This window comes from Megalops cyprinoides, chromosome 1 (assembly GCF_013368585.1).
Source record: "Megalops cyprinoides isolate fMegCyp1 chromosome 1, fMegCyp1.pri, whole genome shotgun sequence".
NCBI classification, from domain to species: domain Eukaryota; kingdom Metazoa; phylum Chordata; class Actinopteri; order Elopiformes; family Megalopidae; genus Megalops; species Megalops cyprinoides.
In genome coordinates, this window is record NC_050583.1 from 10,713,332 (window position 1) to 10,738,472 (window position 25,141).

The following is a 25,141-nucleotide window of genomic DNA, read 5'->3' on the forward strand; positions in this document are numbered from 1 at the left end:
CTTGGTATGGGAGGTCGAGTGAACGGTAAAGCGTTGGCAAGGCGATTGTCAGCATATGATCTTGGCGTGAGAGAGAGCTGGGGCAGGGGGTCAGAGTGCCGTCGAGGGTGGGTGTGGCTGGAGCGAGACGGCATGGGGCAGGGGGAGGCGTGGTCCCGATGTTACCCCAGTGACAGTTGCTTCTTCAGGCAATCCGAGTGCTTCACGCGGTCTTCCACGGTCTTCCTGTGTGGATCCCTAAGGCGGGAAAAGAGCGACAGGGTTTTACGTTGCAAACCGGCCAGCCAATCAGAGAGGCGAGCGCTTTTCATTTCGTAGACGGAGAGCTCACCCTTTCCTCAGCATCTGCCCCGGGACAGACGAGTTCTGGCCCTGCTTGGGCTGTAGCACCCTGTGGGAGAGAAAAGCAGGAAGAGGCCAGCTGACATCTGGTTCGGTATTCAGTTCATCAAGCACTCCAGAGCAGGCCCAGCGCTATGGGGGTGCTTAGGGGTGCACTGCACCCCCAGATGGACCTCAGTGCACCCCCAGCTGTCTCCTTTTATCCTGATGTCTACATAGTATTTATAACTTTTGTGCATCCCTGTGGATTGCAATTGCACCCCTCTGTATTTTCTCCTGTGGTTCAGTAGACTTCCTGTGTGTGCGTGTGTGTGTGTGTGTGCGTGTGTGCGTAAGGGTGCACCTGTTCATGGAGGGACTCGTTCCCTGTGTCCTCGGCTGTATCCTCTTGCCCTGTCCTAAGGCGCTCCCGAATCTGAAGAGGTAAATATAAAAAAGGCAGCAACACGGTCAGTTACCTGCATTACACATGTTGCTCATGAAATTAAAAGATGACACAGTGAAACTGCAAAAACTCACCTTTGCCTCTTACTCTCCAGTGACCTCTGGGTGGCGGCTGAGAGTATGGCCCTCTCCCGGGGGCTCTTGGCTTTCTCCTGCCCCCCCCCAGCACAGACACAGAGACCACAGCCTCAGATGAAGTGTCTTTAAATTTGGCAGGTGCACGCTGAGAGAGTGAATTAACAGGGCAAGTGCTTTACCATCTCTCTGAGCTTCCTCTCCGCCCGCAGCTCTCTGTCCTGCTGCAGCAGGGCCAGCCTCTCTTCCGTCGGCATCACGAAGAAGATGTCGTGCACGTCGAACAGGGCAGCTCGCAGCTGAGAGACAGACAGACACACACACATTAAACAGGGAAGCCTACAGCTGAGAGACAGTCAGAGACACACACACCCTGAACAGGGAAGCCTACAGCTGAGAGACAGACAGACACATACACATTAAACAGGGAAGCCTACAGCTGAGAGACAGAGACACACATTAAACAGGGAAGCCTATAGCTGAGAGACAGTCAGAGACACACATTAAACAGGGAAGCCTATAGCTGAGAGACAGACAGACACACACACATTAAACAGGGAAGCCTACAGCTGAGAGACAGACAGACACATACACACACTGAACAAGACAACCTGTAGTTCTGGCCCTCTCTCCTGCAGGGAGATACGCTGTGTAGGGCTATGTGTGAGGGAAATGTGTAGTGTGACAGTGTAGGTGGGAGGGTGTAGTGTGAGCAAGAGCGTTGCCTAGTTACCTGAGCTCTGACTCTGTCCTGCAGGGCGTTGTCTTGTGCTGAGAGGGATCCCCTCTTCTGAGGGGCTTCAGTCTGGAACGAGCGGATGAACTCCTGTGTGTCCTGATCACACACACACACACACACACACACACACACACACACACACACACACACACACACACAGGACATACAACAGTGAGGTTCAAATGGAATGGGCATAGTCTAAGGATAAGTATTCCATGTTCCAAGATGTGTGTGTGTGTTTGTCTGTGGTTGCGTGTGGACATATGCATGCGACCATTCATTTGTGTGTGTGTTTGGGGGCTTGTGTATAGATGTGTGTATGTGTGTGGACGTGTGTATGGGTGTGTGTGTGTGTGTATGTGTGTGTGTGTGAGGGCACGTGTAACCCCCCACCAGTATGGTCTGCCGCAGGTGTTTGAGCTTCTCCGTCTTCAGCAGCCTGCGGGTGAGAAATCCGCGCGCCAGAGCACCAAGGCGACACAGCGCCCCCTGCAGCTCTGGGGTCACCACCTTAGAGGAGCAGGGCAGACGCAGGAGACATCTGGTTACACACAATCCCATGCGTACAGACAGGGTAACCAGGTACACGAGCTCACGCTCACCTGGTTCGCTCTCCCCGGGGGCTTGCCCGTCCCCCAGGAAGGTCCCCACAGGGAGAGGGTGGGCTGGACAGCGGGTGAGGGTGCACTCGGGCCGACCACAGAGGGGAAACCTAGAGGAGGGTGGGAGGGAGAAATAACACCTTACTTCCTGTAGCAAAGGGCGAGAGCAGTCACTCCACCCGGCCTCGAACCCGGGTCTACGGAGTACCAAACATGCGTCTTTGACCGCGCTGCCAAAGAGCCTGGCTCGTTAGTATGGCAGTCAGAGCGCATACTCAACCGTGGTGACAGCACTCCGTCACACTTCCTCCAGATCTGATCTCTGAGTCTGCTGAGAAGTAGTCCCAATAGTCCCGGTCTGTGGTGTCTGTCAGCTCTTGTGTGGTGCTTGTGTGAGCACAGGCCATGCTTAACGTAGTGACTAAGGCTGGGACATTTCTGGGGCATGAAAATGTGTTTATGCCTAGCTGTTTGTAAGTTCTTTTTAATATATCTGTCCCAGCTATTCTGCTCGTTAGAATGCATGCAAATGAATCTACTACTGCAGACCAGGCCAGAGCGAGTGCAAATTTAGCTGCATTCAAGGAAAGCAGAGTGTCACTTTGAGTGATTACTTGTAGTATCGTGATATGTTCTGAATATTGTGATCTGACATATATGGTAGTGGGTGTATCTGACTTCCCTTACTTTTTTAGGCTGTATAGTTTCAGATTAGCACAACTTGTGGTGGTTTTGAATGGTGTTGCGTTCACTCTCAATGGTCTGGGAGTGTTCTTAGCCTGGTCTGACACTGTTGCTCATGTAACTTGGATAAGCTCATGTTCTCTTGTGACGGAAGTCGCTCTGGATAAGAGCGTCTGCTAAATGAATGTAATGCAATGTAATTCAACATAATGTAATGTCATGCATATGTAACTGCAGAATGGGATTCTGGAGCCGTGTGAAGAAACCTGTCAGCTCCCGGGCTAATGACATCATGTGTGACATCACTGCTCCATGTGACACAGCTGACACATCTGCCATGTGGTGGGAAAGCACTGCAGAGTGTTTTAGTACATGGAACTGAAGAAGCTATTTGTGTGCTTAATTGTATTCAGCATTGTTTGCAGTATAAAATGTGTTTCAGTGCTGGAATGGAATTAACTGCAATATGTGCGGTACCAGTACTGTGCACGTTCTGTCCAGAACTTTCTGTGGGGCTCAGGGAGGGGCAGCTGACACTCTGGGCCCTCCAGTCAGGGGCCTGGTCACCTTCCTGCTCTCTCAGCCTCCACTCTTTCTCCTGCAGTGCCTGCACCATCACAGGGGAACAGAGACAGAGTCAGGCTGTGTACTCAGACAGACAGGAGCGTGTTCAAGCTACAGTTCGTCCTTTCCATGCCTTTGTGCTGCCTGTGTTTCATGTGTGCACGGTGCTGTTGCATGGGCTGACCTGTCGGAGGCGCTGGTGTTCCCTCTCCTGCTCGGCGATGAGGAGGGACAGCTGCTGAGCGTGCTCCTCCGCCATCCGCCGCCGCACCTCCTCCAGGGCCTGGACCTGCCACTGCACCTCCTCCTCTGTAACACATACACACACGCACACACACAATAATGCATACAACATACAACTACACTCTACAAACTGTGCTAACAAATTTGCACTTGTTGTAACACAGAGACATAGACACCCACAAACTGAGAAACACTGGATGCAAGCAGAGTCAGATGCATAAAGGCTGTCTATAATTATGTCTCTGTACATACACCGCTACCAGTAGGGACAGACAGATCGAGAGGTGCGCACAGACGGATGAGCTGCCAGCTGTTTCCATGCACACGCTACTCACCCGTGGGCCTGTGCTGCTCCCTCGAGGGTGCTGACAGGGGCGTGAGCTGCCCCTCGGGGGAGCCGTGTTTGGCGTGGCCGGGGCTGGGGCCGGAGGTGACGTGGGGCCGCTGCAGCGTCGGCGAGGGGCTCTCCACGTCGTAGGACTGGTTGAGGGCCGCGGGCGGTGAGCGGCGGCTGGCTGACTGCGGGGGCATGCCGCCCGGGAGGTGCAGGGCCTTCTCCATGCTCTGACCCAGAGGGGGTCCTGACTGGGAGGGGGGCGGGGGACTGTCTAGGGTGTGGGACCGCCTGAGGAGGCTGGGGGAAAAGCTGTCGTGTTCGGCTGCGCTCCGGACAGAAGTACTCACTGGGGTGGCCGGGTCACCGACCGGGCTGGGGACTGAATGGCTGCTATTTCTGTCGCTGCCTGTAGAGGGCAGAGAGCCCGCAGGAGAATGGCCATCAGGGGACCTCTTTTCTGGGGACACGTCGTCCACCAGCGCCCCTCCGTCCGCTCGTGCGCCCCCCTCCCGGCCCCTCCCCGACCCCCCCGGGCTGAGCTCCGCGGCGCTCACGGGGCAGGAGATGAGGATGTTGCCGGCGGAGACAGGGCGGGGCCTGCGGCGGTGGGGGCGGGGGCTCAGGCTGGGCTCGGGGCTGGGCAGCTGAGCGTAGGACCCGGTCAGGCTGCGCGGGGTGCAGCCGTAGAGCGAGTCCGTGGAGTCGGCGGGCCCGGGCGGGCGGGGGGCAGGACTGCGGCCGTCCTCGTTCTCCTTGTCGGAGAGGCTATCGCCCGGCGTGGCGGGCGCGCTCCTGCAGCTCCCCCATGAGCCCCGGCGGCTCTGCTCCCTCTCCAGACACTCCCGGGACCTCTTCAGCACCACCTGCAGGCTCAGCCGGCCGCCGCCCTCGTCGCCCTCCCCGCGCGCCTCCGCCCCCTCTCCCGTCCCGTTCGGGAACGGGGGGCTCCCCCACTCCGGGGGCAGGCCCCCGTTAGCGCCTCCCGCCGCCCCGCCCCCCCGGGGAGGGCTGGACATGTTGGGCAGCAGGGCAAGGCCGTTCTTTTGCTCAGGTTTTTTGGGGAAGCAGGAGGTCGGGGCTGTGTCCTCCGAGTCTATCGCCCGCTTGCGTACCTGCAGAACAAAGAGACAGACATACGTCAAACAAGTTTCCTTTACAAAACGTCTACTGACTACTACATTAGTTAATAAAAACACTGAATTGGATTGGTTTGAAAATTTAACACTGCGTAATCAGAGATTTTACACTGTAAGGGTACTATTGCCGCTCAGTTCAGTTCAAGGTACTCGACTCAAAACTCATGAAATTACCCACACAATACAAGTTGTGCGGACACTTGAGCAAATGCATCTTTAAAAAACCTTTAAAAGTCTTTAAATTCGTAACGTAAAGCAAGTGGGAGAAGTGAGAGCGTGCGTACACAGGTAGCGCTGTTGTCAGCAGCAACGGGGCCCACAGAAAAAGGAGAGGAGGCTCACAACACTGACGCGTAATGGCTTGCTGTCTCCAAGCACATGCGAAGTGAGCAAGGTCTACACTATCCCACCTGGAAGGTGGGCTCAGATGAAGCTACACTAAAACCTTCAAACTTCACCAGGCACAGAGGGAGAATTAGAGAGCTGAGGCCTTTATGATGACACAGAAAGCAAGTAGGCCACTGTGACAAAACGGACAGGGGCGGGCGTTCACACACAAGCTGGAGTAAAAACAGTGAACGCGTGTGTATGTCTGTCTGTTGAAGCTTATAATCTGACACCATGCGTCCCCATGGTTACAAGAGGACTCCAGCGTGACATTAACTTTTGCTGATGTGTTACGCAGAAAAGCTGCCCTTACCTCCTTCCTCCTACTCCTGCGCCTGCCATAACAAGTGGCCCAGAAGTGGTTGGGTAATTTTAAATCCACTTTTCACCCGAGACTTCAACGCGTTTTGCAAAGCCAGTACAGAGGGTAGCCAAGTAACTGCACTACAGACTCAGAAAAGGGTTTTCACCTGTAGTTTCTGATTCCAGCATGGTTTTCTCCAGACATGCTGCAACCATCAATAAAATACTGACAGCTACTCAGCATGGCTGGATGTTATTCTTACAGCCACGGAGCACTCAGGTTTGCTTTTTAAAAAGAACTTAATTAAGAAAGCCCTCCTTTTGACAACCTGAGTGGTATTGTAAATCCCTGAAATCCAGATTTATAGACGGGTCCTCTTCAGCACAATTTAAAACTGGGGCGGTGCATTCATATCCACATAAACAGTTGGGTGACTCACTTCCATACTCAAGAAATATAAAGGTAGTGTAGAGTATAGATGCACTGAATGAGCATTTGTGGGCACGGGGAAGGTCGAGCAGGCAAAGCACAAACAAAGCCCTGTTACCTGTGACTCGATGGCAGCGGAAAAGGTGTGTGGAGGACTCACCTGCATGCTGTCTATGATGTCCTGAACCCGGGCCAGCAGTCTGCTCTGCCCCCGCAGACTCTGCCTGTCTGCCTCCAGCTGCACAGCTCTCTGCCTGTACTGCGTCATCTCCCTGCGCTGATCCACGCTCAGCTGACAACGCAAATGTGCGCACGCACATGGACACACACACGCACGGACACACACACGCACGGACACACACACGCACGGACACACACACGCACGGACACACACACACACGGACACACACACGCACGGACACACACGCACGCACGGACACACACACACACGGACACACACACACACGGACACACACACGCATAGACACACACACACAGACACACGCACACACACGGACACACACACACGGACACACACACGCACGGACACACACACACACGCACGGACACACACACGCACGGACACACACACGCACGGACACACACACGCACGGACACACACACGCACGGACACACACACACACACACACACAAATAGACTCAGTGCCATTTCCATTCGCTTTGAACCGTATTGCTTTATGCTTCAGGCTGCAGGTCAGCTACAATTCTACTAAAAACAGTTTTGCAGTGTGAAAATTACTTTCGCCCAATTAACCTGACACACAGAGCAGGGAGGGGGGTAGGAGTGTACGGGTTGTGGGAAGGAATATTTGAGGAACTCTTGGCAGAGATCTAGTGAGAAACTGTAGGGTTTTGAGTGTCAGAAGGACCTTCCTATTCATGTTACTCCGTGAGAAAAATATGTTTTGGTTCAGTTGTTGAATTCTAGGGCATCGTCTGGGAGATCTTTGTTTTTTTTTAACATTACTGCATGGCTTATGGCTTGGTTTTTTATTTTTGTTTATGATGGAAAATCCCCCTTGGTAATCTGAGACCCTGTGATTAACAGGTCTGAATGCAAACTCACGCTTGGGTTAACAAGCCAGGCTAACCTTCTTTCCCAGTGACCACCCTCCACCTGTGTACAAACTGGAACTTTCCAGACTGGGCCCCGGGGCCCCTCTCTCTGGACACTAAATCCCTGGCCAGACACGTTCAGGATGGGGTTGAAAATAACCCTCTCCAAACGCAATCAGTGATTGGACCTCACTGACATCATAAACACACACTGCAATAAACACACTCTCCCTTATGCCCCCCTCTTTCCAAAAACACTCATTCCTTGCTCATAAGCCCAGGTAAATTCTGTTTCACGAGACACAATTAATGCTAACACTAATCCTCTTCTTTATTTTCCCATGAAGCATTGCAGATACAACTTACCTGTCTCATAACCATACAAACACCACTGCTGAGTGGACAAACATACTTTTTTTCATAATGTGACTGATGAAGGTTGGAGTTTCCAAAAGCACCTTACTTTGTGTTGATCAACCTGAGGTCCAGTAAATTTTCTTTTGCATCTTTACAACAATTCTTTACCGAACATAAATACTGTAACCTCTAACAGCTATATATTTTAAAGCCATCTTTTACCCAACACTTGTCTAGAATATAATAATTAATATCACAGCTGGCAATAGTCAATCTATTGTAGCCATATTGTTCAACAGAAAGGAGATACACACACAATGCACACATTTCAGACTCAAATAAAATAATTAAACCAGCACAAGATATCTCTAACTGAGAAACATATACTCATAAAGTGTAAAATGTACTTTGTAATATGAAATCTCTGAACCCACAAAATAACAGGTTGTAAATCAATGTTAGTATCTTCATTCTGGGAAAAAAATGGCTGGTTCTAAACATGTAGTTACACAGATGTACAAATCATAGCCATATAATTACGTTTACATTTTCTTATGTTTTCTTATGAGCTGACTCGTCCAAATCAGAAACAGGTTTGTTTGTATATTTTGCTAATGCAAAATGTATACTATGCACAGGCAGTTACCTCTTGTGAATCTTTGCTGGTTCTCCTTGGTTTTAACCACAATGTGCACTCCTCAGATTTTTCTTAGTGCTGCAGCCCTCAGATCTGCTAGCCATACACCTTAGCGTATGAACGTACTGAAGGAGCCCCGTGTTTGTGTGTATGAGCTCATCTGTGAGGTTTAGCATGCTTCTACTACTTACTACAAGCTGCCATACCAACAATAACTACCCTGCTGCGCATTGCCTTCGGTTACCATGCAACTGCGGAGTTACAAAACAAAACCACAGGAGGGACACGCACACACACAAAACAGGATTCTTACAAACTTCACGATGGGCAATTAAGGAATTGCATAATACTCTACTATCGTACACACTGTACAGTGAGGTACATCAAGATGAATAGCCCTTGTTTGTCACTGACACCGTGTGTTTGACACCACTACAACTAAGATGGTAGGCGTGCCATCCATCAAAGTAGCGGCCTTGTACCCCTTGTAGTACCCCTTGTCTTGCATGTTTTAGATCTCTCCCTGCTCCAACACAGCGGATTCAAATGATCAACTTGTTATGTTGATCATTAAAAACAAACTGATCATTTAAATCACCTGTGTTGGAGCAGGGAGAGATCTAAAACATGCAGGACAAGGGGTCCTCCAGGAGAGCTTTGGGAAACGCTGCTCTACAGCACTGAGGGTTTGTCTCTTCCTGCGGTTTCTAACAATACAAAGGATACTTATGTAGAATGAATGTGTTTTCTATACAAGTAAAAAAGAACAGAAAGTGAGACAAGCACACAGAAACACATATAATACTTTTGGGTTTGCATGTACTTGCTTGCAACCTTTCCTGCAAATCTTTCCAACCACGGTCCTTACCAAAGGAGAAAGCACAGCCCTTCCGTGAAACCTAATGATGGACAGCGCCTCACGCTGGCTGGAGGACTCGCCGCACCTCTGCATCCTCCCTTCTGCCTGGAGCCGGGCCAGACTTTTCGAGCAAAATTCCTCATAGCTCTCCATGTGCGGTCTGCCCCCGGCACACTGTGTAACCAAACCCACAAAGACACAGCAAACTGAGTAACCAGCGTGGCTTGTGGCTCTATTCTGGTGAGGATGAGTCTGAGGGCATTTCCCACAGGCACAGAACAGGAGAAGTTAGAAAATGACTCAACCAAAACCAGTCCTGAGAAACATGTGAGTGTGAATGTTTTTTATCAGCCTCCTTGATTACGAAGCTCTGAGCGAATGGGTGGGCAGAGAGAAGATGACTAGCTTTTGCTCATTTTGTTTTGTTACATCCATCTCATTGATTTTAATACACAACCCTAAAGGCTGTTTTGATCACCTCATTTGCCTCTTAATCTCCTTTAACTCAGCTTTTAATCAGCCAAACTCCTTTTTATTTATTTCTTTATTTAATCCCTAAACTATGTTATTTTTATTATATATTTTTTTGAATTTTTACTTGTTTTTTTTTATTTTGCTCCAATTAGCATTTTGCTCGTGTTTGCCCCCTTCTCTTTCTATGAGATGACTGTAGCTCAGTTTGGCTGATCTCTATGTAGGTGCTGCTTTTTTGTATGAGAAAAGCACTTCCTAAAATAACAATAATAATAATGTGTTGTTGGCAATAATAACGTGTGTGGCAAGTTCACGGCTCAAGCTACAGTGTTAGCTGGTCTTCCAGCAGGGATCCTGGCTCGTACACCCAACTGAGACCACACCCAGCATGACCACACTTGTTGTCCCCTGAGGGAGGTGGTCTCAGCAGCTGTTTGTCACTCCCCCGCTGCAGTACAACTCTGACATCAACAGCACTACATGCAAACATGACAGCCCTCAGGGATGTACAGTTTTCACTATACTGCAGGGGTAGGATGTAAGCACACAGATAGTGCCCTCCATATTAATTCATACCCATACCTGAACAGGGACATGAAATGCTAGAAAAGAAAAAATATATATATAATATAAAATACATACCATCAACATATTGGATGATTTCTTCATTCTTAAAAATGCTTTTAGAATGTTATACAGTAATTCTGATAGCACTGCACTTAATGTTCATAAATAACAAATTTCATTCCCGAGAACAGGAGTGTCACATTTATTCACACCTTTCAGTAATGCTTTACGTAATGTCACACAAACACTCTGCATTTTGGACGTTCAACAGAGGCTTCTGAAAGTATATATAGGTGCCCCAACACTTCTTGTCTTCCTAGTACATACAAGGAAGTAACACACAGGGGTCCTGGAGCCCTTGTTCAGATAGAACTCCAAAACATACCAAGATATCTGGGCTAAAACCATGGTTCCTTCTGCCAAGAAGCTCAAGCTTAGATGAAAATGGACATGTGAGGATTTCCTCAAAATCTACAACAAAATTGGTATCTAAGAACAAAGTCAATGTTTGCAACTGGCCATCCTTTTCCAGACATTACTTCAATGTAGTACATGTGGTTCAAATCTAAGAAAGTATATCACAAATTGAAACCAGAAACTCTGAATAACCTAGAGCACTTATGCCAGTGGGAGTGGTAAAAATCCCCTTCAGAAGTGCCACAACCTCATAAAACCACATAAAACATGAAAAATCTTGTAAGTGTATTCCATGATAGAGGAGGATCTAGGAAATACAGGGGTGTGGAAAAAAGTGACCCTCGAGATTTCTGGAATAAAATGTATTATTCTGGAATAAATGGAATAACTTCGTCCTGCGCAATGATATCAAAATTACAGTATAACATTTTTTAATTTAGCAGGGAAAATAATCCTGTACATATATGTTTTACCTGTCATATCATGTTGTTATTGTTTATTCAGGGGTGTGAATAAGTGTAGAAGGCACGGTAGCCATCTGTCTTTACTCATGTGGCCATAGCACCTGTACGATTGAAGTGCTGGCCGCTGACCAGAAACTTGTCTAACGTCAGTTATTCTCGAACACGCACAACACATACTGTTTCAAGCTTTCAACGAGACCCTTACTGTTTATTAAAATCAAAAAGTCACGTTTAATCTATTTCTCGTGTTTGTTATTCAAATATAGCTAGCTAATTAGCTGACTTGTTTTATCAGTGTTAACAAAAGATGCCGCGCTTCCTGCCCAAGACACCGCTATATAAAGCAAAAACAACTGTCGCTTGTCAGCAATCAAAGACTAGATAACTACAAAACATCAAAAAGCCGTGTAACTATAAATGTAAATTTAATGTAACCAACTATACAGGAAATCTATCTGTAACTTAATTATCCAACTACTTAAATCGTCGTGTATCAGCCTTTGGTCACATGCTAGCTCGGTGAAGTTTTACCAACTGTTAATGTTATGGCTAAAGACGTTTCATTGAAATAAAGTGTCTTACATTACGCAACTAGCCTTAAAATAACAACGGTATACTATAAGTTAATCAGCAATCTTAATTTTTACCTCACATTATCTTAACGAACGTTAATAAAACTGAGGTTAGGTCACCTCAGCAAGTTACATTAAATAACGTCAGAGAAAATCTAACTAGCTACTTTAGCTAGCCAGTTGTAATCTAACTAACCTTAGATTTCTCATATAAGACTGCGAGCAATCAGTGCGTGTGTTCGTTTGCTGTTACCATGGTAGTTAGCTAGACTCGCTAATAAGCCAACTTACTTGACATTTCGTGAACTTCTTTATACCGCCAACATAAGCATTCTTCCTTAATGCGCTTAAAACTTCAATATACTTCATACACTGGCAGACCCTCGGCTAGGTTAGCTAGCTAGCTAGCTGCCGAATTTTATAAGCTTAGATGTTAAGTAGTTACCGTATATTGCCACCTAGGTAGTAATGGCTATTACTCGCCTTAATGATTGAAGTCCATTCAGAAAAAAGACACATACACAACCCTGAGTGAATACACCTTAACGCATAGCTGGCTGACTAGCTCATTAACTACATAACGGCAGCTAATGTTTGTTATCTTGGTGACAATCGGTTTGCTAGCTAGATAGCGAAGATCAACGGTAAAGCTAAACATCACAGATCATTCTCAAACTGATGTATAAGTGAGTCTGTCGTTTTCTTCAGGTCTGATGACACACTAACTGCAGTCGCTTAGTTCGCTATCATGAACGCAGCCGCCTTACCTCAGCTTTATGGCACCCGCTGTCACGTTTAGACCTATGCGTCCTGCTGTACTTCTTTGAGAGATGTGACTTGAAACAAGGGTAGAGGCAGAACAGAGATTGCTGGTGGGTTTTTAAAAGGGATCCTCACAGTTGATGATTACTCATCTGTATAATGTTGTAATTGCCTCCCGCCTCGTGTGGCACTTTTTCATCATTTTCGGCGGCAATGGCGCCTCCTAGCAACCATGCTGGCCCCGCCCCCTCGCCGCGAGCGCACATGTCAACTGCCAATATTTATGATCACAGTGAGATACGAAAACTGGACTCACTTGTCCAGTGAATTTTAGCCTCGGTGTGCGAGTCTGAGTTTGAGAGAACCTCCTAATATAATACGGGAGATCGCCATCATCATCCACCTGGATGAGTTCTGAGCAATGTTCATTCCTGATAAAGGTAACCCAGCAGACAATTGATTCCACATGACCAGAAATTTACCTTTATATTCATATTTTGACAGCAGACGCTCTTATCCAGAGCGACTTCCAACGCACAAATGCAAAATGTCTGAGCTAAGCAGGAGGAAATACAGGAAGCGTCTGATATTAAGAAATCATACTACTCCAAAAAAAGAAGCGATTTAATTACTAAAACTTGTGCTATCGTCGTTTCATTTGCATTCAGAAAGATTTCAGACAGTACCACGTTACCACTACTACCACAGCTGCTGCTGCTGCTGCTACTACTACTACTGTTATTATTTCTAATATTACTAACATATATCAGGAAATTCCAAGAATGAAATGTTCATTTACGACCCTTAAGATGAACAGTTAGTAGTGTTTAAATAAAGTCTCCTTTGCAAACATCCAGAACTTTTATAATTGGTCGGTGGTCAGTGCGCATACGTGCATATTTATTTCAGCCAAGCATACATGATTTTTTTTATTATTACTGATTAGCGACTTTATTCTTACAGTATACAACGCAGTAATACAAAATGAACTAGTTCTTCTGAACAGGCCCAAAAATAGTTTCATAGCCAATGTGGAACTCAAAAGGGCAATGCACTTTCCACCACCCCATGCTTCTTTAATTACAATTGCTTCAAACTACCACTAGATGGAGTCCTTGTAAAAGGAATTACCGAATTTTCCCACTTAAGGTCTCCTGCATTTGATCGTGATTTTAACAAGTGCAGTACGTGGACAAAGGGAAAATCGGTAAAACAAAAGTCATCTTACATGCCAAGAACTGAGTTTGAATCTAAAATTCCAAGTGGTAAACACATTCTTGTCGATCTCTGAATTGACATGATATTAACAAGAACTCATAAAGATTATTCACAAAAACCATAATGATTTAGTGTTAAGAGTTATATATGTTTGAAGGAAATCTGCTTTTAGGTTGACTTCGGTATGAATATTTCATCGTCTGATGTACCATGGACGTACTCATAGTTTGTCGAAATCGTAACACACTTACTCGGTAAGATTTATGTCACTTATATTTCAGTAAACTACGCATTTTGAACGTATTTAGATGGCCAATTTTTAGAATTCACATACGGTTTCTTTGTCATCTGACCTTGCTTTTAAAATGGTCTTGCCACTGGCAATATGACCTGCATCAGTAGGCATTTAGAAAAAAAAAAATCACATTTCGCTCTCTGCAAGATCAACGACTGTACTGTCAGGGCCGTGTCACGTGATTTCCGGTACACTTACGTCATTTACCACTGACCAAAGAGCAAAGGAGACCGTTTGGCTTTGGGCTGGTTAACCGCACTTCGGACCAGTTTCGCCAATTTTAAACGTACGGTTTGCTGAGCTCGCTATGTGAGCTTTGCATCAGGAGTGAGCCTTAATGTCTCATCTTACAACGAAAATAAGACGTTATATGTTGATTTTGGAGCGTACTAAGCTTGCTTGATAACAGCTAATTTGTTTTCTCTGCAATAACTTCGCCGGCTACACGGACCTGCTGCACAGCTCGTCGTCTGTGGGAAGAAAAGACACGGTAAATAATTGGAAAAAAAATCGTGCCTAAGTAGCAGCAAGTGTTTATTTCAGTTTACATGTCAAAACTGTGCAGCTAGTTAGCGTATATAAATGGCTAACCAGCTACCTCCCCGGCTTAGACGAGAGGTGTCTTCAATATTCTGAGAGGCAGCTGCAAACGATACTAGTCCGACTAGTTATTCTAACGCTATTTATCCAATACTAAGTTATTGTTAGCCAACATTCAATAAATAGCCAGTTACATTCCCTAGCTGTTGTATGTGCTTATTTATTCATTGTCACATAATCTCACCCATGTATTATCTACGGTCAGTTGATTTGGAGTATTTGTAATTTAGCTGGTATATTAAACCGGTTAACGCTAGCTAACGTTGCCTGCAGTCATTTATTAGCTAGCGCTAGCTAACGTTAACTTAGTTATTTCACATTTCGCGGGAGCCCGCCCAGTTAAAACAGTTGTTGGTTCAAGAAGTAGTCATTCGACATTCAGATGTGCTATGATTGGTGCAGACCGAAATTGGGTTTATTTCATCAGTTATACTGACAGTCCGGCATGGGGACTGACGAAGTGGAACTAGCAAACTGGGTAGCCTGCCGTTTCGTGAGAAAATCACACGATTTTGGGGGACATTCTGTAAAGTTGACATGGTTGTTTGCTGGCTACATAAATGTACTCCGAAGTAGTCGACCTAAACTGATCTTTCTTGTAACTAAAGAAACTGACAGCATTCCATCTACGCATGGTTGATGGATAATAACTAGCTAGGACATCAGCTAAGTCGGAAACATATGGCATTGGAGCATGCCATGTCCGACAAATTAAGTGGCCCTGACTTCTGCGATGTTCAGAAAGAACGGAGTTAGACAATTTGCTGGTCTTGTCTAGTATTCTTGTATTTAAGACTCTTTAAGAGTGCCACTATTTGCTGGACGCCACACGGTGGTTAGGCTCGCACACTCACCAACTGGCCTTTCATCCTTTTAAGTCCGCAAGACATATTCCGCCCATTCAATCGTGATCATTGCTCTTGTTATTTGGCTGACGTTCTTATAACGGGGAATTTACAAACCACTCAGAGATCTGAACTGGCACAAGAAATCACTTTTTGGTTACTTTATACGGTACAAACGCGAATAGAAGTTCAAGTTTTGCCTTTAGTTATTGCGGTTTAAAGCAAATATTGAGTAGTGTACCATGTCACAAAAACCGTCATGTGGGACAGCGACTCATCGCAGCTGTAGGCTAATCCAGGTTGGGTGACCCATGACCCTGCTTGCTCGTTCGTTTGCTCGTTGTGCAGGTGTGTTTATCTGGTGATACTGACCGGGAATGCTTCAGATTGCTGGAAGCATGCTCGTGTGTCTTGTCTTGTTTTTTACATGGTGCGAGGAACCGATGGGATGTATTTACATTTCAAGGAAACTCCCGAGAGGAAATAGTTTAGGTGTTCCCACAAGAGAGCAGGAGAGTCGCTGTAGCCTGGCATTCTGTCAGGAAGGTTTATAAACGTCATTGCTGAATGTCTGAATGCGTATTCTCCTGAAGAGCAATCGCGCTTTAATGACATTCTCCCGTTGACGTTGTTGTGTCATTAGTAAAGTTCATATTTAAATACATTTGCGTGGACTACACATAATACCAGTGTACAGCTAATGTTTAAGGTCCTGCTCCTTTTTGTTAAATAAAGTAGAACAGTCAAATGTCTTGTGGACCCTGCGGCTCTTATAAGAGTTGCAGTAAGGATGTGCATATACTGTTACATTGCGTTCATTCAAAAGGTTATCCAGGGCGACTTCCAGCACAAGAGAAAAGTGTATCAATTCAAGTTAAATGAGCAACAGTGTCAGACAACACTCCTAGATTAGTGAGAGTGAGCACAACACCATTCGAGCACTGCCACAATTGTGCTCGTGGTCACCAGCCTAGAAAGCTAAAGAAAGTCAAGTACATGCACTACCATATACTACACCATATGTCATGAGATCACAGTATTCACAACACATCGCGATACTACGGGTGAAATAAGCAGCAAGTAATACAAGCGGCAGGTGTTACATATAATGTGTCTTTGTGATTTTTAAGCGTTGGCTCTTAACACTATTCAGCTTATACCAGACAGCACAGCATTTAACGTGTCCTTTTATTTATACAGTAGTCCTCATTGTATAATAATACTTTTTGTTTCTTGATTAGTTTTGAATTGTTTTGTGTTAAGTAGGACAGTAATGGCAATATTCATTATTTTATACAGTCTGTGTTCATTTTGTATGGTACAAGAGCGTGGTCGTACCCAAATCCCCAACATCACTTATAGCGCGGTCTCAGTATCGAACTTAGCTATATGCTTTCATGCCAGTTTCAAAGCTTTCAGAATGTGTCTTGGGGAATTGTTAGTTTCTGTCTCTGCTGTCCCTTTATTTGAAGAAATTTGACAGTGATTTTAATGTGTGAAGTTTCAATGAGAGATTCAAGTTAAAAATTAACGCGCATCTCTGTTGACAATCCCAAGGTTTCTTTGATCGTTCAATGCCACCGTTTCCATTGGACGAGTAAAATACTACAGCCCCTGTATTTGGCATTTCTCCAATTTTCTGACCTCTCGCTACAGACGTTGAAATGTATGCATGGTGTCTGGATCATTCGTACTCGTGAGAAGTTAATATCGCAGTCACTGGTATAGAGCGTTTTTTGTTTTCCTCCAATAGATTCAAAGTGCTCCGTGACAGACAACGGCTAGGAGTGGGAGGAACAAGTCTGTAGCGATCCTTCGGGCTTTGTTACGTCTGGGAAGCCATTTTGGAATTCTACAGTTGTGGCTGTGAATTTTACGCACTGGGCAACTTGTAAACTTTTACCTTTGCTTTCTGGGAACACACCGTGCATGGGGGTGGAGGCAGTCAGAGGTTCGGATCGTCTGGCCCACTCCCACCGCCCAGTCCCACGAGTGACGCGCCTGGTTGCTGAAAGAAGCGAGCGCATCTTTACTGCCTGTAATGACATAGTGCGACAGGCTAACGCTCAAAAGAACATTAGTGTAAGGCAGACGGGATCGCAATATAACAGCACGGGCAAGTGGAAGTGACTTGTGATATTATAGGCTTCATGCGACCTTTCTCTTAAAACCATCACGTATTCTGCCGGATGTTTAATTAAGGAATGAACTCTCTTCTTCAAAAGTCGTTGTGATTGCGAAGTGAACCAAGGCCTGGCGTTTTAATCACGTTATATGTGCTTTCTGTCGATTGTTACGTGCGCTCTTTTTCGTGCACTGATTTTTGGACAATGAATTGAGACGCGCCTGCGGGGTGGTTATACAATGCTAACATTTTGAGGTATGAATTTCTCCGACTGCCACTTGAGACGGACAGCTGTCGTGACTGTTTTTGTCGTCTTCTTCACTTGTGTTTGGAACAGCGACGAAAGGTTTGCATAGCTTGTTTAGGTGGCGTTGTTTAAATTAATTCCTTTGTAAACCGTTGATTATTAAAGCGATGCATATATAATTTCTTAAATGGGTAAATGTAGCGAAATGGTTCGATTCTAACCCAGTTTTAATTATCGGTCCCGTTAACACACTTTGTTCGGGGGAGGCACAGAAAAGAGGGAAAGCTTAATGAATGTGTTCTACGAGTACGTGAGGAGTGCTGTATTGTCCCGTGGTGTTGTGTGCATGTGTGAGCCTGAGAGCAAGTCTGACTTCGCAGTTATTTATTGTTCAGCCTGTTCCGAGCGTTTAAGTATTACTTTGCCCTTCTTGGGACTCTTTAACAGATCTAAGCAAAGCTATACACCTGTCGTGCACTTAATACTAAGGTTAGCAAGCCTCAGTCAGGTGAAGTTAGCCAATTTAAAAGCTGTTTATGAACATGCTAATAGTATTAGCTTTGGTTTTGGCTGTCTGCATGGAGGATTTAGAGAATTTGACTTAAAGCGTGTCACAGTGCATGCTTTTCATGTATGCATTCGTTTTGCTTATGGTTTAGTGTGGCGCAGATGTTTGAGACTGGCGTTTCTTACTGCAGTGTCTAGCGGTTTCTGTATCGTGTTGGCAGCTACATTTCAACTTGCGCAGGTAGAATAACGTCCATTCATTTATATATCATTGATGTATTGTCCCAAATTCAGTACAGGGTATGCAGGGGTTTGGGTTCGATTTGGTTTCTTGTCATAGATTATAATTCCATTGAGTACTGATCTGTTTTGAATTGGATTTTGGCAGAAGTACAGATTTTTAATGCCTATTGTATGTTTATTCATTTCTCAGCTTGATTAGGTGTTCCAAACGTCCGTTTCCCACTGATGAGAGTTCCATAGTTTTTTTTTTTTTTCTTTTGTAGCATTTCATAGAAGATGATTCGGGCAGGTTTTTAAATAAGATGAAAAGAGCATGAGGCCCTGGTATGCACAGTGTAAAAATCCTACCAGGAGTCAACGTCTTTGTAGTGCTTCCAATGTGGTAATTTTCTATTTGTGTTTTATAAACAGTGGAGGAAGTCTGCTCTTTACTTATTTGACTAACCATGACTGCGTGCATTATTCCTCCTACTCTGCGACTGCCTGCTTTTGGTATGTCCAAATAAGTTTACTGCTTTAGTCAGGCTTTGTGCAATATCTCTCACCCAGCCCAGCAGGATCTGATGACTCCTCAGGTGAGACTGGCTGGAATTCCAAGCCTGCCCTAAGACAGTTTTGCCAGACCGGCATTTAAATGCCACTCCCTGTCCCATCGGAGTTCCGAGTAAGAACTGTCACGGTTACCAGAGTGGTATTTAAACGCCACTCCCTAACCCATCAGAGTTCCCAGTAAGAACCGTCACCTTTACTGAGGGGAAGAAAAATCCTTAGTATAGAAGCTGAGCTTGTTTAAGGGCCGCCCGTCTGGTTCAAAGAGACAGGCTGAACCGTACGCTGTTTGTGTTTGTGTGAGCGTGTGTTGGCACGCGTGCGTGTTTGGAGCGGATAGCAGAGGCGCGTGTGCACGGGTGCCATGCACTAAAGTCCCCCCCCCTTCCACCCCCTGCCTTGCCTCTTGCAGTCTGATTGAGGAATGACCATGGATTATTCTCACCTCCACACCTACACCCCTCCGCAATGTGCTCCGAAGAACACGGGCTATACCTATTCCCTCAGGTGAGCATCCAGCACAGCTGAGTGTGGCACAAATACCCAGCTTTGCAAAGCTGCATGAACTCTCCCAAAATGATTTTCATCTCATGTTTCCTTACTTTGTGGAAGGTGGCCGTGCATGACAAATGATTTACCTTGGGTTTTCTCTGGTTTTCTCTGGGTCAAATCTGTTATTGTTAACCCATAGGAGTTTCGAAATTTAACGTAACAACTTAGCTTTCTAGGCTGTCTAGTTTCAGATTAGCACAAGTTGACTTGTGGTGATGCTCGAACAGTTTTATACATGCACTTTTGGGTCTGGGAGTGTTGTAAACCTGGTCTGTCACTTGCTTATGTAACTTGGATAGATACACTTCTGTTCTCTTATGCTGGAAGTCGTTCTGGATAAGAGCATCTGCTGAATGCATTAAGCGTAATGTAATTCTGAAATACAAAGTAGAAGGCATCCTCTCTGTTATGAGCAATAACAATTCTGAAACAATGGTCAGTGGTAGAGTGGGCGAGAAAGAAAAACCGGCTTGTCTCTATTTCCACTCCAATCTTGTCATTATTGGAGAGAACTACAATCAGTTATTTCGAATTAGCAAAAAATTAAGTTGGCCTGTGTAGGTTTTTGGCATCTGAAAATTCGGCCTGTGCATAGATGACATGTTTTTATGCGTGGTGTGTGTGTGTGTGTGTGTGTGTGTTTGTGGGAGGATGGATTGCCAATCCTACAAGACTGTTCTTGAGCAGAGAGGAGGCATGTTTAATGTTCTGCCTGTGCGATTGTATCAGAATCACTCCCACTGCCTGGACCTTGGAGTTGAATGTGGATGGGCTGTGCATGCGTGTGCATTAATGACTGGATAATTTGTCACGTGGCAGAGAAAGCTACCACAAACTATGTGGCTCCTCAGCATATTTCTCATCTTGTTTTTAATACACTTAAGAACAATGCTGCTCTCTGTTTTTCTTCATTGGTTTTGCTGTTTGCCCAGTGCATTTTTCAGCGTGAGAAGACATGCCGGTCGGCTTGTCATCCAGGTGATGTGTGTGCTGGTGCCGAATTTTTTAAATTGTGCACTCTTTCTTTGCCGCTGGGTTTCCAGTTTCCACCCTCAGAAAGGTGAGCCAATAGCAATGGAAGAATTTTTGGGATGTTGGGTGAGGGTCGGGTCAGGCGATGTGGCGTGCCTATTCCTTGCATTTTTTGCGGCAGTCAGTAGTAAGTAGGAGTGGCAGTGCACTTTGGTGTGTGTGAAACTCAATAAGAGCCTTCAAGAGGGACGGAGGGAGAAGGAGAGTTTGTGATGATGATTGCAGGGTGTCGGACTGATCTCGCGAAATAACAGCTTGCAGGCGCTTGCGATCAAAAGGCGTTTTTAATCGACCCGAGAACGTGTCCCAGCAAATCGCGCTGTAGAATTTACTGTCATTTTTTTCCCCTGTTGAACACATTGCAGACGTCTTTGCAAAGCGTGTGTCAGCAAACCGGCTCCCGGACTCCCAGCCGTAGGGGGTGGCCCCCGCTCGTCATTCAAAGGGGCAGTTCCTCTGACACCTCGGTATGCCACAGCCTGTTTTTCTCACTTTCGCAGCTCAGTAAAAACAGGTGGGTGTGTCAGTGTGTGCCTGCACCTTGACAGTTATGATTGAAGTCTCCAAGGCTGTAATTCTCTCTGTACCAGCTGCTTTTCACCCCACCTAAGCGATATGTTATCCGTTAGTCAAGGCCGTAAATGGCAGACAACGCCCACAAATTCTCTCTAGGAAACTTACTGATATTGACTGATCATGTAAATGTTTCCCAAACAAACCTTTTTACAAGTTTATTAGATTCAAAGTCAAAGTGCGGTAGGGCAAGTCACATTATTTGCGTACTTGATAATACGGTTGCAAAATTATCCTTTGGACCAAAGAGATGCACGTGAGTAGTTTATTACTGTGAGATTATCAACTATTGAACCTCTAAACCCTGGACATGGGCTCTTTGATCATAATAATGCTTTTGAGTCCCTAAACCTGCTTGCTTCTCTGATTCTGGATGTCAGAGAAGTCAGATGTGTCCCACACATCCCAAGAGCCTGAAGATCGAATCGTGTTTTCCGAGTTGAAATGATGTTCTGTGGTGACGTGGTATTTTTAAACGTTGCCCTCCTGTTCCAAAAGTCAACCTTTTGAAAACCGTCACGACAAAGTGTGCGTGTGAGGACATGAAGCAGCGTGTTCAACGTGGTGGGCTCACCTGCAGTGTAGTCACTGCATTGGGGCAGAGGGACATCCAGACAAGGGACTGCATTTCTGCATGTTCTGTGGAATGATAAGTTTTGCATGCCGTCTTCTACAGAGTAATGCAGCTCTGGCCTGTGTCAGTTGCGTGGGGAGGGGTGTGGACAGGGGTGTGTCTCTTGGCTTAGTCTAGGGTGGAGTGGCACCAGTGCTTTGTCTCCAGTTAGAGTGTTTTTAAAATGTTAGCATCCCTGACAGATGCTGCCTGGCTTGGTTATTAATAAAAAATAAAAAAACCTTCCCTCAGCGTGGTGCTCATCTAAGCCTGACTGACAGAAGAGATCGCAGCGGGGCCTCAGTGCAGGACTCGTTAGTTGTACGCGCGATGAAGAAGCTAAGAAGCCAATCCTCAAAATGTCAGTTCTATCGCAGCGGAGAACGCTGAGAGATGATGTGAAAGAGCTGTGCTTTATGTGGGTCCAACATCTTGACTTTGAGCAGCTCTCTGTGTGTGAGTGTGTGTGTCTGTGTGTGTGTGTGTGTGTGTGTGGCCTTTGCTGAGTGCATGCTCAGGGCTTTGAAGACACAGTTACACTGTAAGGAATGTAAACACTGCTATGAGAACTCTACGGACAGGGAGGAGTAAAGAGGGGTGGAGGTGTTAAAAGTTCAGTGTCACACAGTTCAGGGTACAGGGGAAGGAAATGTGGGCCGTGTTCATCAGAGCGGCACAGCTGAAATATTCATCACCTGTTGGGAGGCCAGAATTTCACACATGGCTGAGCTCTCACACAGCAGAGACACAAGGACACTGCGTGAACAATAAACACTTACTCCGTTTTATGCGGCTGGTGACCTCATCCAGGGCAAGTAGCCGAGAATTAGCAGATTCTCATACGGACTACATCATTCGGTGTTCTGTATATGTTTTAAGTGCTGTTTGAATACAAATTATAAAGTACAAGGATAGACGAGGCTACTGTAGTTCAGCTCTTTTGAACATTTTAACATCTGTTATACAGTGAAGCTGATGGCATTTTCATTGTGTCAGGGTACTGGCTCAGTGAAACCCTGGATTGATGCAAGTAAATACATTGTTTTTAACCTTTCTTTAGGTTTATTGCTGACTAGAGCTGTACAATATTTGCATTTGCACTGTGTAAAAGCGTACCAAAGCAGTCTGAATTGAAAGCATTGGAGGAAGGAATGATGGTGAGGTGAAGAGCCCAGATAGTGCGAGTTGTTAGTGAAGGTGTGTGAGGCTTGACAGGGCTTCCATGACCTTCCCCGCCTAGTGCTGGCGGCTATGAGGAACTGTGCTCTGTGTGTGAGTGTGTGAGAGAGAGAGAGTGTGTGTGTGAGCAGCAGTGTGGGGGTGTGTCACTGCACGCATTGCTGGCATCGTTGAGCAAGTGGGTGGAACAGAGCTGCTGGGTCACTCCTCTGCAGTGTTGATGTCAAGGCAAGCGTTTCCTCAGTGTCACAGGACTACTGGCACTGGGAAAAGGTGGAACAGCTTAGGAATGAAGCATCAACAGCATTTTGGAGCAGCGTCGAACCTGTCCTGTACTGTTTTGGCGCTGAGAAAAGGTGGAACAGCTTAGGAATGAAGCATCAACAGCATTTTGGAGCAGCGTAGAACCTGTCCTGTACTGTTTTGGCGCTGAGAAAAGGCGGAACAGCTTAGGAATGAAGCATCAACAGCATTTTGGAGCAGCTTAGATCCTGCCCTGTACTGTATATCCTCCCCTCACTCTAGAGCAGACCTGCGTGCTGATTGGTGCCTAAAGTGCTAATTAAGAGTCACAGTGCTATTACTGTGACTCTCACAAGCAATTCAAATTAGTCGAGAAGCATCAATGTATTGTATCACAGAAACACCATGATTATTTGACAGAACAGTGTTTATGAGTTCCATTGACAGATGGATTTGCAAAACGATGTCTCTTCAGAGTAACTTGACTTCACAAGACTAAAACTAGCATCTTACGGTAATGGCATTACCACTAATCACATTAACTTGCCAGGATGAATATTCTGTAATTTTTTTTTATTTTTTTTTTTATTGACAGCATGTAAGGCATATTCATGTACCACTGACTAGCTGGCTAGATCAAAGTTGTCTGAATGCACATAGCTGGCTTTTTTATCTCTTGCAGAGAACTTGTTTATGCGTTATGGGTAGGTAAAAGAAATGCTTTATTTTTTGAATTTAAAGGCCTTTGGAAATGCGCTGTAGTTATACCCTTCCGCGTTTGGCATAACACGATGCTGTCCGAACACACAGTGTAGCCATCTAAGCAGACAAGCTGAAAGCGTACGTGTTCGTCATGACAGAAGGTACGCAGGTGGTTTGTCTTCATCAGGCAGTCCAGATCACCGTCAAGCAGATACGAGGAGCAATATTTCTCTGCCAGTTTGTTTGCTCACAGTAATAGGAGGCTGCGTATCTGCTGACCAGCCACTGCCAGCATGGCTGGGTTACAGACACCCCCATTCTGTGTGGGGCCGCTGAGGCGAAGTGCTGTATGATCACAACGAATGTAGCGGAGACTGATAAAGAAGGAACAGAAACATACTTACCGCCTTCACCCTAATGGAAATGGTGTGAAGTACCCCCCGTGTTACCGTAGTGACAGCTTTGATTGACGGCCGATTCGTCCTGGACCGATTGGGGAATTGAGGTAGAGATAGGGGTGCGTGCGTGCTGGCTCTGAGCTGCGTTCTCACATGCAGTGCCGTCTGTGTGGGCCGGACTCTGTTCCCACGGAGAGACAGCGTGCCTTCCACCGCGCTTTCAGATCCACACACGCCGTCCGCTCACAGGCCGGCATTTCGGGGGTTGTCTCTATGGCAACCTGGAACATACGGTGCACCTGGGGGGGGCGAGTCTGAAAGGGGGAGCCCGACTCGCCCACCTACCCACAAACCCACCCCCAGCAGAGCGAAGCCAGTTGGTACTGCTGTCGGCCGCTGTCAGCAGACGAAACGGCTGGCGTTTGAACGATAAGGATCATTTCCATCCACGTACCCCTTCTGTCCACTACAAAGGTAGAGATAGAAATCGGATAGAGGATGCCGGATGTGTTTATTTTCTGCAGGTATCTGGAGAACACCGTGCAGGCGGGAAATTGAGCTTTTCCTCACCATCAAAGGAGTTGTTTACATCTGAATTTCTTTGCGCCTTGGAGGTGCACTTGCTGTCACATGTCTGATGTAGGTAGACGATGTTGATACGGGCCAATCCGTCGCCAGCGTCTGTTTTTGCATTTCTCCTGGTGGCATTTCAGCAGCTCTTGCTGACATGCAAGCCACAGCCGCCCTT

The 25,141-nt window shown here is 46.1% G+C and overlaps 2 protein-coding genes across 6 annotated transcripts in view; one reads left to right on the plus strand and one right to left on the minus strand.

The window, feature by feature from the left end:
• Positions 1-857: 857 nt before the first annotated feature.
• LOC118789352 (centriolar coiled-coil protein of 110 kDa-like) lies at positions 858-6,554 on the minus strand. The gene is made up of 9 exons (XM_036545738.1): positions 6,447-6,554; positions 4,029-5,142; positions 3,635-3,759; positions 3,364-3,493; positions 2,203-2,312; positions 1,994-2,110; positions 1,595-1,696; positions 1,044-1,160; positions 858-938 (listed from the first exon to the last, which is right to left on the minus strand). Exons 1-9 carry the CDS (start codon positions 6,552-6,554, stop codon positions 858-860), a joined length of 2,004 nt encoding a protein of 667 aa, XP_036401631.1.
• Positions 6,555-14,403: 7,849 nt separating this feature from the next.
• The window catches only part of LOC118773661 (SUN domain-containing protein 1-like), a 32,158-nt gene continuing 21,420 nt past the window's right edge, over positions 14,404-25,141 (plus strand). For 3 of the 5 annotated variants that reach the window (XM_036522688.1, XM_036522713.1, XM_036522696.1), the window contains exons 1-2: positions 17,212-17,810; positions 19,514-19,608. In XM_036522688.1, coding sequence (XP_036378581.1) covers positions 19,526-19,608 — 83 coding nt within the window. In that variant the 5' untranslated portion in view covers positions 17,212-17,810; positions 19,514-19,525. Of the gene's footprint in view, positions 14,476-17,211; positions 17,811-19,513; positions 19,609-25,141 lie in introns of those variants that run through there. The other 2 variants (XM_036522720.1, XM_036522704.1) reach the window with 2 other exon arrangements.

What these genes read in the sequence shown, in the direction of transcription:
- LOC118789352 (XM_036545738.1), bottom strand. Translation starts at nt 6,554, where the DNA reads ATGACGCAGTACAGGCAGAGAGCTGTGCAGCTGGAGGCAGACAGGCAG. An exon ending in AACACCAGCGCCTCCGACAG is followed by an intron (nt 3,494 to 3,634) that starts GTCAGCCCATGC and finishes GTGATGGTGCAG; the next exon opens with GCACTGCAGGAGAAAGAGTG. An exon ending in AGAGGAAGCTCAGAGAGATG is followed by an intron (nt 939 to 1,043) that starts GTAAAGCACTTG and finishes GGGGGGGGGCAG; the next exon opens with GAGAAAGCCAAGAGCCCCCG.